Here is a 15657-nt window from a genome sequence, read left to right as displayed (position 1 = left end):
TCGGGTTTAATTCTTTCAGTGATTCTAGTCAGTGCAACTAGTCAGTCGATACCGACTAAGAAAGGTTAGTCGGGAGAGGCACCATCCTGACTAATGTAAAACCTGCTATAAACTAGTCGGTGGCTCATATAAATTAGTCGGTAATGACCGACTAATGTCACCAACTAATGTAACTGACTAATATACATTTACCGACTAAGATATTGTTGATCGACTAAGCTGACGGACTAAGATGACCGACTAAGAAATCCAACTGACTAAGGAATAAATTAGTCGGTATAGCAACTGACTAAGGCTATGTTAGTCGGTAGAGGCACCAGATGGACTAACGTTATGTTAGTCGGTGGACAATTTAAGTTTTCAGTGTACGTATTGTAAACTGTTATGTTGCCGATGTTAACGTCTAGGCCTTTGTTATATATGCACTGTTGTAAAGATATATGAACGACAACAGTTCTCTTTGGCGTAATCTCCATCTTTTACCAACGAATTTCTAAGCTGCTTTCCTATCTTCGTGATGTTCACTTCGTCGAGTCGAGTTTAATTTCATATTTTAATTATAACAACCAAAGTATCAAATATATTGATACTCTATCTCATTGGTAACTTTTCCGGCGGTAGTAGTTAATATTTCGAGCGGATGCAAGTTATTTTAAACGTTGTAGACTTATACTAGTAGGATCAGACTTATTGAAATTATTTTAAAATGGCTCAGGCTCGCTTTACGCTTAAGTACTGACACAGCACTATTTTGAGAGTAAATAAAACAGCATCACCACACCCAATTATTAATGTTACGTGGTTCACCTCTCGTAAACTAATCGAGGAACGTTGCCACTGTATGTAAACTTACTATCTTCATGACAACTTGAATGCGTGTGACACATCGATGTAGAGGCGAATCGAGTTTGCCTTTGGGATTTGTTTGTTTGATGCTTGTTATCGCTGTGTTAGTTATTTGGATACATTTTGCTCTGTGTTATTGTGTATATGTTTTATAGAGAAATAACCTGAAAATGAACGTTTTTGTAGGAAACGATTTGATTCACAAGGGGGACAATGGGCATCCATTTGAGTTAGGTTACCCCTTTCTGTGACACTTCCACTAACAATGTATGCAATTTATTCACCCAATCAGTGCAACGAAAAGTATAAAAAAAAAAAGGTAAGAGGTCTGCTATATTACTCAAAAGAACGTATAACACTTTTGTAACGCTATAGCGTTGTGGTTTTATGCAATGAACAACATTTTTAAATATCTTCAAAAGTACAAATCTATGATAAAGTGATGCTGTTAATACATCCATGGATAAGTCATCGAAAGTCGCAATTTTATTTACCTTACAACATAAATAACGTCTAGTCATACACAGACCTAAGAAAGAATGAACGTTGTCTTCTTCTTTTTTTTTTGTTATAATAGATGACTTAATGGGAGGCAAATAATATGTGATAAGAAAACCTATTTCTCTTAAATTTAACTCCTTTAAAATGTAGCATCATTTTTTTTTTTTTTGCAATTTAAAATCATTCGTGTGTGTCTTGAAGGAATCTATAATAACGGCCTATAGGGTAAGCATATTGTTCACTGATTTTTGACTGATTTTTGACGAATGTCCACCTAAGGCCCACTCTCGTTTTCACAAACTGATGAATACTTTAGTCATTATAACCACTCAGTAACACAATTTATTATTTCCACCTCGTCTTTTAATTGATTAATGCAGCATTTCATACACGATAGCATAACTCGTGAAAACAGAATGGCCAGTGGGTCAACAATAATATACCTGAATAGTAGCCTAGTGTTATGATTGCAGTACATTCGATGCCTGTATCTGTTGCGCGAGTAGCTATATACAGTAGACTTGAGTAACGATATTTATCTCTACTGAATCGGTGTACATTTAATTAGAGCTGTGTGTAAATGAAGAAACATACGGTGTAAGTCATTGACGGACATTGATGACAATGTTTGTAACTCGTATAAAAATGATGAATATATCACTCAAAATTTAATTGTGACCGCAAAGACTACAATACCTAGACCAAGGTTAATTAATTTAAACCATCCTTAGTGTTAGCCTAACTATACCTACGTATTAAAGGGAAGGATCCCAACCATCATAATGAACTTATATCACCAAGATCCTTGTGATGAACTTATCCCTAAACTATCCATTATCTTGCACGATACGGGAGTAAATTGGTTTTTAAAAGTCGTGGCATGGAGCTAATTGTTTGCCAATGTGTAGTGCCACTTTGGATGGTGGGAGGGGGGGGGGGGTGTAATTTAATTATTTTGGTTTCCTGTCTCCTTTCAATGTGAATGTAAACAGTTCAATAAACAAAAACCAGTATTATGACAAATTAAAACATGCAAACACCAGCTTCAATTTAATATGTAAAGAATCGTTAAAAAATTTAATATCTCCCTAAAGAAGTACGGTTTCTCTTAGCTGTTGGCGGCTTTGTTCATCACGAGCATTGCTCTAGCCTAATTTTTAGCTACCTTTATCTGGCTTAGTAATACCTAGTTACATAGTTGAAGGTCACTTACTTTTACATGAAACTTTGGAAGGTACTAGAATAGTTTATACTTAAGTAGTTACTTTGCTACAAAGGACGAGGAGGGGAGGCGTTAAGACCGAATTACTAGAAAATCTGTATAGCAAACTTCAGATTTGACAGAACCTTGGATGTTTTCTTCCACAGGCTAAGAATCCTAGGATCACAGGGGAAGTTATACCAGACCTTTTGGAAAACTAAACCAAGTCAGAATATGGACATACAAACCAAATGAACATCACCAAACTGATACACCCTCAGCCATGGTTTCCATACATTGGGATTGTTAACCTATAAGGTTGCTCGACATAAAAAAGGAGAAGGCATTTGCTGTTCCAAAACGGAAGTTGCAAGCCACTCGAAGAATCTATATATTGCAGATATCAAACGTTTGATTACTCCATGATATTGTGTCTCATTAAGATTGTACGTAAAGAATTATAACAAAAGGTCTTTTTCTTGACTTTTCAAGTGCGTTTAATACTGCCAAATCAATTAATGAAGGATGTTTTACGATGTATCAAAGAAACATGGCTTATTCATTGGCTGACACAATTTCTTCAAGGATGGTCCAGACAAGTTAGGTTGGATAAAGGGTTATCGGAAATATCGGAAATAAAGGTTGGTGTGCCTTAGAGGAGGGGGATCCATTCTCTGCTATATATGCTTATATTATGTACTATATAAACTTATAAATATTAGGTCAAATTCATACATTTCTTTTACAGAATATGCCGATGATACTGCTGTATTTTGCACAATTCCTAAGAGCTCTGTTGAAACTGACCAATGAAATTATCCATGTTCTGTAAATGACATAGTTCCAACATGTGACCGCAAGACTTTATTGTGTCACCCCCCCCCCCCAAAAAAAATAAAGGAATTTGTTTTTGAAAATAAAACCATAAAACATGAAGGTCTCATTCTATCAAGATCGCAACGTATTATTATTGAGGGATCTGAGGTGGGTAGAACTTCCAAAACTGAGTACTGGGAGTATACAGCGACAACAGTTTGACCTTTTCTTGCAAAACATCAAGGTATTAAAACAAGTACATCATATAGTATCTAGTGTGGCTTATACGTTGTGTCTTTCTTTAACCAAAATGCTAAGGAAAATGTTTTCAATACTCTACCCTGGCACATGTGATATATACAGTGCGTGTCTGGTACCATTTTATATTGCAAGAAAAGCAAAGAAAAAGAATGAAGTTTCTTAAATACACATCAGCTATATTTAATTTAGATTACAATATACTTTTAGAAAAAGTAAATGCTGCTGCAAGACCTGAGTTTACAAGAATGGCTAATAAGATTTACAGTGATCAGAATCACTCTTTGTATACTGTACTTAAAAGTCTCCTGAACAAATCGAGCAAAAATCTAAGAAATCCCCTCGTAAAACCGAACGTTATTTATCGTGCTGCTTATACATTCCATCCGAGCACTTAGAATATTTGTTGTAGTCTGTTTGTTATAACGTTTTATGTATTAACTTTTGTATGTGTAAATGTACTTCATATGATTTCCTATCATCTTAACAATTTTTCCCCTTTTATATCAGTTTTTCTTGGACTGTTTGTTGTAGTCTGTTTGTTATATCGTTTTATGTCTTAACTTTAGTATGTGTAAATGTATTTGATATGATATCCATCATAAAAAATAACTTTTTTATATTAGTTAGTTTTCTTGTTGAGGTATTATATGACTCCTCTCTATAAATTTTATATGTATACTGGAAAGAAATAAAAAAAGGAACAACATACTATAGTACAACTTGGAAACACTTGAACAATGGCACAGTTATTTCCTTCTTTAAATCTGAGGATTCACACGAGGTTGGGTTGGATATTATGAATGTGCCTGTAAGCTTAAGAAAAATTTCACATTCCGTTTAAGGGGAACGTATAGTGAAAAAACTTCCAAACTTTTGAAGGATACTTAGAAACTATTGTCAGAGACATTTCACGTAATACACTCACTTGAAAATGAAGAATTGCACACAATTTTCCGTAGTCTGTGTGCTTCAAACCGCGTGTCCGCGCTCTGAAAAAAAGTTAACTTTCCGTTGCTTGCACGTATCGCTACAAAATGCAGACAGTAATGAAACGTGATTCCTTGTAATCTTTTATCTAGACCTGAGATGTCCATCGCTGCTATGTACACTGTGCTGTGGGTATTGACCGTAGCTATATGTATTGACTGTACACTAGTGTCTAATTACCGATGGTAGCAAACTGTGTGTGTATTTTCTGGGATCGATGGTGGTGTCTAACACTTCTGTTACACCTCATTCGAAAGTAGGTAAGATTACCGGCATCAGACGTTTCTTTGTGCGTGAGTCTTCACACCCTTTAAGCTCAGACTCAAGATCCAACGTTGCCTATGTTAAGAGGGCACTTCAATTAGGCAGCACAGCAAAGACAGTAAAAGATGTCGATATTCAATGCAGAAATGACCTGCTGAGTGTGATTCCACATCTGGGGGCAGTATACAAAAACGAACGATGAGCACAGGTAAAACCTTCCCCCTGTTCATACGGAGAACTCTATTTTCTGTTTCAGGAACCTAGCAACTTTATAAAAGAACTGACCCGTATTAAAACGAGTTAATAAACCTTATATTTCCTGTTTAGAGACTTGAATGGAATGTATCATTGTAAAACGTTTGTACCTTTCGTGGATTAACGTAAAAACTAAAATTTTCTATTTACAATCTCTTCCCTTTACTCCAAACCTAAAGTGCAGTATTAATGCTAACGGGAATCTGTTATTGAGGTAATGCTGATACCCAAGATTCTATGGGTGAAATTTTGAATCCGACCCAATTTGTAGGGAACATTTCATCAAAGTAATTATCCAGAACCCCACCTTCCCTATAGCAAAATAATTATGTTCGGTTATGTTTGCTGTTAATGGTTTAAACATATTCCAAAATATTGGAGCCATAGAGTAAAATATTAAGAGGAAATTAAGCAAAGGTGTTTCATTTTGTCCCACAATATGACGTGAAAATTTGACCCGAAAATCGCCCACCCTAAAACAAGTCCTAGCAACTATACATTAATCTACACAGGCTTATGTTCTCACAATAGGTCTGGGATTATGCGTCATTTAAATTAACCAATAAGAAACCAGTCACGAATGGTTCAGGCACCATTACTATGATAGTTTATTTCACAGGTGTTTTGTAATCCTTTTATATCATTCCTTTAGTAACAAATTTAAGGCAACACTTACAATAGTTTATTTTAGTTAAGTTTTGAATTCTTTCACCAGTTATTTATGAATTGTTAGTTGTGGGGGAGGGGAGGGGAGGGAAGGGGGAGGGTTGTTGGCGTGATCAAGAGGGTTGGTAACGTGTGCCTTCAACTTCGTCTACTCTGTAATTTCCTTTATCAGAACTGCTGCCAAAAAACATACATACATTAATCACCCTTCTTCCTGTTTCTCCTATGGGAGGTCGTTTGTGTTGAGTAAGATTATAACAGATATTCTGTACATATAGATACATACACAAATACGATAATTCAATTAGATTGCCAATTTAATTCCTGCTTGTAACATTTTTCTATGTGTTTTTTAACAGATTGCTATGCGTTCAAATCAAATAAAGAAATAGAGCATACTACAATGGAATGTCAAGTGGTAAGTGAAATGAATCTTACAGTTGGTGCGAATTTTACATGATTTTCTCTCTCGTATTTCATGTTATTACCATCATAAGCGAAAAATATCATTACATTTCAAGTATGTAAGAGAGAAAATGGTGGACATTGCAATTCCATATCAAACCAATTCGGTTCGGCAAAAATTACCAAATATCAACAAAGGAAAAAACTGCAAAATAAGCATAAAAATAAACATAAAATGGCATAAAATAGCAATAATAAGAGATAATAAGAAATCGTAAATCTTTTACGTCTCTGCTTTACGTTCATGATTCGGCCAAGCTATTTTATTAGTTCCCATGGATCGAAGCAAATCCAACCATCCTCATTTACCTATATTACATGAACTATAACACTTTGGAAAAACGACAGTTTTTTATAAAAGGCATCCAAGTTCAATGCTTCACCTATAATTTATATATATTCATAAATATATATTCATCAATTTCCCTACCGGTACCTCAAGTTTAATGATTCAATTCCAATAAATGAAAATATTCTAGCATTTGGCGAGTTCGATTAATACGACAGAGATTCGTAATAAGAGTAAACGTTCTCTTGTTAAACTTTTAATGATTACTGTACGTATACCTTTTTTAAGTAATATAATTCAAACAGGGTAGTTTCTTCAGGATATAATATGAATTTGCAATCCGGATTACTTGTATTCCATCTCATTAAATCACTTAAGACATCATTCATGACAATAACAATCAATGATGAAGCAGATAATATATGATTTGTTCATGTTCGCAGACAACCCTTTTTTCTTTACTTTATACAGCAATCTTATACTTAATGATATTACGAGATTATTCATTCTATAATTTTGCTTTTATCTGCTTTATCTCTTGATGACATTAACAAAGTGTTCTGATGAAGCTATAAATGCATCTTAGAAAAAGAGGCACAAGAGTTTGAACTAAGAATAAGTTTCACAGCATTTCTATATCACAATTCATCAATTTGTATCAGAGCTTAACCAATTGATATAACAAAATGTTATGAAAATTAAATTACTTAATCATATGAAAGCGCATTTGTAATATCAAATTATATTCCCCTGATCTCTTTAGGGACGTTAGTGTTCACTAGCTTCAGGGTTTTCTAAACTTCTAACGTGGCCACGCAAAGCTTGTATCTTCATTCCTCTTTTTCTCTGGTCTTGGGAGTTGGAAAACTTTCAGTGGAGCATTTCGTCGCTGAGGGCAAAAGAAACGCATGAAAGACATTCAAACTAACTGCACTGAACCAAAATACTTTTTAAACTCATACAAAACTGCTTTCCACTGGAAAATAACGACGCAGTATTTATTACCTCCCATAGCATTTAATGTTCAGTCATGCGGTGCTTCTATAAAATTTCCAAACCTTAATCTACCTAAGTTAACAAATGTCGTTTTTGTCTGTATTAAAGTTAAACTCACCTTCTTTCTAAGGGCCTCAGAACCATCCGCGACGTAAGGTCCTTTCCTGTTGTACAAACTCTCCGGTTGTCTAGATTCAGGGGAGTTTGACTTCTTTTCATATCTCATTTGCTCCTATTTAAAAGGTTGCGTATTTGAAAGTAATAAAAAAAAATTAAAAAAAGCTTTGCAGCAAAATAGAACTTAACCCATGATGAATCTGGAAGTGTAATTTTATTGACAGAAATTTGAAAATTGGGTTTCCATGGGTTACCATTAGGTAAATGAAAGTTTAGGCAATAGGTATTAAAATGGATAAAATAAATCACAATTCTAAGCATTACTACATCTTTCTACATATATATTAATCTTTGTGAACGTGCTTTACATGCGGAATAATTTAGGGTGTGGAATGTGGTGTGGCTGTGGGATTGTTGAATGAGGCCTCCAGTGTGTGGAGGTGTGGAGATCTGCCCCCCCCCCCTCTCCACCCCCAAAAAAGTCAAGTTTAGACGTCAAACGGTGCGTTGGTCTATAATTAGATCTAAACGCAAAAGTTTGCTAATAAACCCTTCGATCCACCAACTGTCGAGTTAGGTTGCGCGCAATCTCCCCCCCCCCCCTTCCCACCCACTTTCAGCCCTTTTGCGCACACCACTATAAGCATATACTTACGTTTAGATCAGACATTCTACCCATAACCTGTGCTATGTGATCCATTCGCTCAATTTCTTCGCTCTTTATACTTCCCAAATCAGACTCTGAGATTTTGTCTTGGGATGTTGTCGCTTCTGTCGCAAATACTAGAGGTGAGACAGTTCCAAAGCTACTACTGGAACTAGTGGATAATTTCCTTGATATCTTGGAATCCATGTTCGCTGCACCTCGGCGGTTTCTCCACATGACGACACAAACGATGAACAAGGCAAGCAACAACAGAACGATAAGTAAGGCGAAAACAATCACCAGAATCTGCCACACGTCTGCCACGAAAGAAAAATGGTGTTTTGATTTTTGTCTTACGGATGATAACAATTTAGAAAAGGAAATATGATCATAATGTACAATCCATTCTGTCTTTTCAAACTCACACCGAGACAGTGTATATGCAGGTCGCTTTCTAAATATTCCTTTGGCAAACGGCTACTACGTATTCCCAAAGTCTTTCATAATCATGTTTTCTATCACCCGATGCACATAGAGAACACAGTTACTACTGTAAATCTTACAGTTTTGTACCACAGTAAAAATGGATCGTGCTAATTTGGTAGCATGTGCTATTAGGATTACAAGAAGAACTGAGGATATGTGTAATTCCAACAAATCCAGTTGTTTGGGATTGTTGGAATTACAAATATCCTCAGTTCTTACTGTAAACTTAATAGCACATGCTACCGATTTATCAGATTTCTCAGCACGATCCAGTGTTTACTGTGGTACAAAACTTTACATTTACAGTAGATACTGTAATCTCTGTGTTAATCGGCTGTTTCTATTGTAGTCTAAACTAACACTGTTAACTACAACGTCAACAAGTTCCAATCGTTGCTCACCAAATCACGTTTGCAGTTGAAAGAGTTGTAATTCCAACAACATTTTCTTGTAAGAAAAAATGTGTTAAAGAATGACTTAAAGAGTTACCATAGTTTAAAAATATGATAAGTACTAATAATACAAAAATTGTGCAGGTTGTATTATTGTAGTGTGTTTGATTTAATCAAGATAAAACTTTTAATCATTTTGGGTTGTCAATAGCATACAGTACCAGCTCAGAATGACGATAGGCCTTAAGTAGCATGGTTTTTTTTTTAAAGGCACCGTTAATTTGTGAGGGACAATTAACAATTTCATGATTGGCTTGGGCTCTCTTGTTGACATTAAAGAATATATTGTGTTTGCAACAAATATCGGCATCTGGCTTTGAAAGGAAAGTATACCAGAATAGTAGTTAAAGTAACATATCAAACGTTTTGTCATTTTTTTCTGTCAGCCCATGTTGTATCGTTAAAAAATTACCCGAGAGTTGCTGTAATTTCAACCATCGTTGGTATCGTGCAAAGCAAACTGTTTGCAGCATCACATGATGGATATTTCGTGTTTTCGAATGGTACCGTATAAAATACAACATTTTGTAAGTGCATAACATCTTAACTGTTGAATAAGAAACATAATTTGAAATGCAAACAACTATGTAGAAATTTGAATGATTGCGGTGTATGATTTAGTGATGGTATCGTGAACAGAAATGATTCAAATTATGATTAATTGCTTATGATTGTAACCTACCTATTCCCTTGTCATAGGGAACGATAGGAACGATAGGAACGATAGGAACGATAGGAACGATAGGAACGGTAGGCGGATCGACTGTACTCTCACACGAAACTCCGGTATAGCTTTCATCACAGCTATGTTAAAACAAAATAGGAATCATTAATAAATGCGTGGCAACGACAATGCAGGTTTAAATTTACAGTTTGATGCAAAAGAAAGAACCTAAATTAAGCTAACTGACAAAAATGTATTTTTGTCATTGAAACACCAATCTAAGTCACTGAAACACCAATTTCTTCGAGCGTTTACGACAACATTTACAATTTAAAATCGTTTGTCACATAAATAGTTATCTTCAATATTTATCAACACATTTATCTACAATCAATATTGCTCTATTTTATCAGGGGGAGGGGGATTGCACGGGCAGTTCAGCATCTACGTAATATCTGCATCAAGATAAAATACGGCCACTTATTTTAACATCTTAATTAAGGGATATTTCCGGCAGGTTATAATGATTGCTGAACAAAAATGCGGAAAACGTTCTGCATTTTTGGGCCAAACACCACAACCTCGGAGCATTTTGTATAGTAAAAATATGAACTTTTCAACATTTTGAGATATTCCTGATTACATCTGGCAACAGAAACTTGCATAAATCATCATGGCGTTTGATTCGTGGATGTTCTCGTTTTCAGTTGGTAATATTAAATCAATTACCCAAATAGGAAATATACTTTCTTCTTAAAGGCTGCACTTCCATGAGATTCAACTTCGAATAAGCTAACTTAATCATTCCAAATGTCACATTTAAAGGATAAATCAGCAAATGATTATATTAGGAAAGTAAAAGAATTGAAAAACATTTGCCGTGATGACATCACCAACGTTCTAATATGATCCACTCCCACTGGAAGAGGCGAGAGTTCGACTAATAAATAAATACTTTACATTCATCAACTTTACCAAGAGTATGGGACAAGAGACTCAGATGGGGTTTTCAACAGCACCGTGGAATATTTATTTCTCGTTTACATGAGTCTGACATTGTCTGAGTTCGGAATATTCTTTGCATGAGTTAGACGTTTACCTGCATATGACTTCTTTTCCAGAAACTGTGCAATTGCCATGTTCATTACAAGCATCAACTAAGCACTCGGGGTGACTAACAGCTGTGAATGAAAACAAAAGACACTCTTTGCTTTAAATTTCAAGAGACGATAAAATAAATGTTAAAGTCACTATTGCGTTTTGTTTCTAGTCAGTTAAAATGTTGCCTCTATTTCGAGTGTAATGCAAGCAGTCTGCAAAAACCAAATATATATTAAATATGACATGAACAATCATTACTTAAATTCTACTTTCCGATTCAGTGTGTATTTATTATATATTAATTATTAACTGTGATCCTGGTAGACCATTAATTAATTGTATATATTCTGCAAGTTGATAAGAATATGAAAAACGTTTCATATTGTATTGACTGAAATCAAAATGTTTGAACTCAATTTAATCCTTACAGCGGTGCATTTGTCGACACTTTTTTGTTATGTAGATATACTCCATACATGAACACAGATACAAATCGAGCACTTGAAGAAAAAAAACACATGAGGAATTCATTACAATGCTCAAATTATAGTACACATTGTTATGTGATTATATAGATTCAACAAATTCAAACCAAAAATCAAATTTGTCTTTTAACATAGTAATTCTCAAAACTTTTCACATTTTTTCACAATCGGTGAAATGTTTTGTCGATGTTTACAGGATCACTTATTAACACTCCACATATCTTTACTCCGGTTGGGTAAAATTACAAGGCTGCCTATAACATCATGCCTACCATCTAATGGAACGTACAACTTTCATTTTAATAATCAACTTACGATCTATAACAATGCTGTCGTTTTTAAGTTTGATGGTTCCAATGCTACTGTTGAACAGTGTATTGTCGCCTTCTTGCAAAACTACTTCAATTGCGTCCATCATTTGTGTGCTGTCGGCCTCTGAATCCTCATCAAATACCAAATCCACGTCTGCCCCGATGCTTCCTTTGAAGAATCTCAAAACTCTACAACTTATGTAATCATCTTTCCATGTCCTACCGTCAAAGTTATTGACTGTAATCGACCACTGTCAGGAATGAAGAGTAATATCATTGAGAAATGTCCTGATAAGTTTTAGCTGTATGTATGGCATAGTTCATATCCCTGACTTGTACATCAATCTACTTTAATTTAAATTTCTTCTATTTGAAACAGTTTGAAACTATGCCTTCGTCATCGTCTCAAATACACGTTTATAATGCAATGGAAAGAAATACAAGCGATTCTACAGTTAACTAATCATCGACACGGTATATGAAGTTGTTATTATTAGTTTTTTATCTTGTTAACAAGTCATGCAACGACTTATCACTCGATTTTACAATATTAACACCTGGTCACAGTAATAACCCACCCAATTGTTCATATTTCAAACAGTACATCTCCGGAAACTGACCTGGCGCACTCAACTATATATTGACAAGGTACATCCCTTGTCCCCTTTTATATGCAATTGGATGAAGAGAGGCTAATGTGTGCCACACTAAAGTACACAATGTAATGATCCAGCAGTGCTGTAGTACTCGAGAAGTACCCGAGTACCATTTTGCTGGTACTCGAACTCGGTTAGAAACTACTTGGACGTAAGTAAACGTACTCGTCATTTAGTACTTGCACTCGGATGTTAAAGTACTAGTATTCGATATAAAGTACTTGGTACTCGCCAAGGACGAGCACTTAACGAGTACTTTTTTTGTAATACCATTCATGCAGTCGAGTGTATTACCAAGTACAGTACGTACATACAATACGAAGATACGCATGCGTGGTGGATGTTGCTACCGTACGGAACAATTCGTCGTTGCAGTGTTACTATTAGTTAAATATTCATGTGTACACATCAGAAAGTTGTTTGCTACTGTCACTTTTGTCATCGCAATATCAAAATGAGACGTTTTATATTTGGCAAGCAATAGCGATAATCTAGTTCATGTCATCACATTCAACTGTTATGTAATTTGTTTAAAAAGATCTTCAGGACGCAGCTATACCCATCAATAAGTGCTCGGATGAAAAAGTACTCGTTCCTCGTACTCAGATGAAAAAGTACTCGTTCCTCGTACTCAGATGAAAAAAGTACTCGTTCTCGGATTTCAGAAGTAGTACTCGGACTACTCGGAACATTAATCACTCGCGAAATACTTGGTACTCGGATCACAATACTTGACTAATACAGCTAGCCAGGACTCAAGCTTGCAATCCTGAGATAGATAGTATATTGCCTTAACCACTGTAACACAACCGTCTCTCGAGTAAAGTTGAAACTAAAAAAAAAAACTTACCAAATCACAAACGAGATTCTGCAAAGACATGAAGAAGTTACTAGTTCTATCAGTGAGAGAGTCATTGAATATCGCTTCTTGACTGTTGATCTCGACGATGGCAAACGTGACTTTCAAGATCTTTGACACTAAGAGGTGGAAAAACAAAGTGTTACGAAATCGTTTACTCTTGCAAAGGCTACATCCTTATAGCAAATCTGAAATTGCATTGTTATCTCATCGCTACCATAGCGAGGATGATATATTGTAATTCGTTTGCCATAGCAACGATTGCCATGGTAATAGTTAGTGTCTCTCAGTAGCGAGTCTCGGGAGGTCACCCATGATGGGTGACCGAGGGTGAACAAAAGTCCAAATCTGTAGACGGGTCAAAAGCTGTCTGTCCGAGTGTTTGTTAGTGTATGTCTGTAACATGGGGCAATTTTGTGTCAAAAACTCCTCCTAAACGGCTGGGTCGATATTGCAAACTTGGTAGGAACGTGCCCAAAATAGGATATTGTGCCTCGTAGACCTTCAGAAAGAATAGCCAAGAAGTCAAAGGTCAGAGGTCAAATTTAGTAAAAGTGAACTTCTGCTATAACTTCTAGGGGAATATTGAATTGAAATGAAACTGTCACAGTTTTCATGAGACTGTCTGAAATGTTCTCAAAATAAGAGGATAGCATAGTAACAGAGTTCAAAAGTGCACTAGAGGTCATATTATGAATTGACTTCCAACAAGGTGTAATGAAAATGTCAAGTAATGTCAAAACATGTTGTTATCATAGTAACTTAGGTCAAAGGCCAACAAGAGAGGTAAAAGATCAAATAAGTCAGCAAGTAACTTTTTGCTATGATTCCTAGTTGAAACATTAATTTGACTTGTAACCGTCATGCGTGTAAAAGGTATGTCAAGTCATATCAAAATATGTGGTACATGTGGTAACAAACGTGAACGGTCAGAGTTCAAAGATCAAAATAAGTAAGAATGGATTTTGTTATAATTTCAAGGGGAAATATTGAATTGACATGGAACCTTCAAGGTAATTGTCAAGGTCTATCAAAATAATTGGTAAGCATTGTAACTGAGGTCTAACGTCACAGGGTCAATGGTCAAATGTAAACATAATGAAATCAACATTGCATTATTTGAATTGTAAATCAGATTTATCAATGCCTACCAGCGTAACGTGTACATTCATTTTGACCTTACAAAGAAATGAGAGTAACCATACCTTGGCAGCCATCTTCATCAGTTTCAACGAAACCGGTCCGTCTATCACAAACGCACTCGCTGTTTATACACAACTGATTACGTGGGCAGGTGTTGTTATTCCTGCATTCGGGTTCTGAGGACAAATGTTAATGGTGTTATCTATTCTCTTATCCAGTTTATAAATTCTAACCACAATTAAACATACATAAGACCTCTCACAGTAAATTTTCCATGACATGAATTGAAACAAAATAGTACAAGTAAAGCAAATATGAAACAGAATGTATGAAGAACATATTTTTATCGTTACCAATCGAAACGCGAATGACTTATTTTACAAACACTTATTTTATTTGTTTAATATATGTTATGTTTTATCTACTGACTGAACTGACAACTTGGAATGATCTTATATAAATCTTACATCTTTTTTGCGAATAAATAAATAAAAATTTACAGAAAACAGAATGGAGAGAGTCACCCTACTATTGGGGCTAGTATGCGTTTTGTTTCTTTGCTTTGCGTAATTGTGTTGTGCTTTGTGGTGTTGTATTGTAGTGTAGCCATTACACAACATTTGTGTCATTTCTCCAGTACATGGACTTACCTACTGTAGTCTGTGTTGTAGAGCTATCTTCAGTAGTCATCTTTGGAGTTGTAAATACTGCAGTCGTAACCTCATCCACAGTTGTCGATCCTGTTGTAGTTGGCATTGCTGTTGTAGATCCTTCGAATCCTTCAAACACAATGACACAATGAAAGGACTAAATATTATAAATATTCACTGACAAGGTCATGTTTCATCATTCCCCATTTTATTTTGTATATAAATCCCCGTCACCAAGGACCACGGTTAAATGTTATATACAAATAAGCTGAAAATATGATAACAATTGTACTTTAAACGTTTGACAGATATAATGGTAACACGAAGCTTAATGTGATAATTCACATGTATAAAATAGCTTTTTACAGAAAATATACAACTTTTCGAAGTAAACGCTATAAATTGTATTCCAAACTATTGAAAGGATAATACCAATCGGCACATTTCACCAACATCTTTCATAGGATTCTATCTATCTATCTATCTATCTATCTATCTATCTATCTATCTATCTATCTATCTATCTATCTATCTATCTAT

General features: G+C 35.2%; 1 protein-coding gene across 2 annotated transcripts in view; it reads right to left on the bottom strand.

Annotated features, from left to right (window-relative positions):
- Nucleotides 1–6096: 6096 nt before the first annotated feature.
- The window catches only part of LOC139978868 (uncharacterized), a 57718-nt gene continuing 48157 nt past the window's right edge, over nucleotides 6097–15657 (bottom strand). Inside the window, exons 54-63 of one of the 2 annotated variants that reach the window (XM_071989404.1) lie at nucleotides 15118–15246; nucleotides 14530–14643; nucleotides 13316–13443; nucleotides 11814–12060; nucleotides 11012–11093; nucleotides 9999–10052; nucleotides 9931–9962; nucleotides 8320–8627; nucleotides 7666–7779; nucleotides 6097–7440 (exon numbers count right to left, since the gene is read on the bottom strand). In XM_071989404.1, the coding sequence (XP_071845505.1) occupies nucleotides 7354–7440; nucleotides 7666–7779; nucleotides 8320–8627; nucleotides 9931–9962; nucleotides 9999–10052; nucleotides 11012–11093; nucleotides 11814–12060; nucleotides 13316–13443; nucleotides 14530–14643; nucleotides 15118–15246 (1295 nt within the window). In that variant the 3' untranslated portion in view covers nucleotides 6097–7353. Of the gene's footprint in view, nucleotides 7441–7665; nucleotides 7780–8319; nucleotides 8628–9930; nucleotides 10053–11011; nucleotides 11094–11813; nucleotides 12061–13315; nucleotides 13444–14529; nucleotides 14644–15117; nucleotides 15247–15657 lie in introns of both variants that reach the window. The other variant, XM_071989403.1, reaches the window with a different exon arrangement.

This window comes from Apostichopus japonicus, chromosome 13 (genome assembly GCF_037975245.1).
Source record: "Apostichopus japonicus isolate 1M-3 chromosome 13, ASM3797524v1, whole genome shotgun sequence".
In the NCBI taxonomy this organism is placed as follows: domain Eukaryota; kingdom Metazoa; phylum Echinodermata; class Holothuroidea; order Aspidochirotida; family Stichopodidae; genus Apostichopus; species Apostichopus japonicus.
Note: the sequence above shows the minus strand (reverse complement) of the source record. Positions and strands in the feature narration are given on the sequence as shown.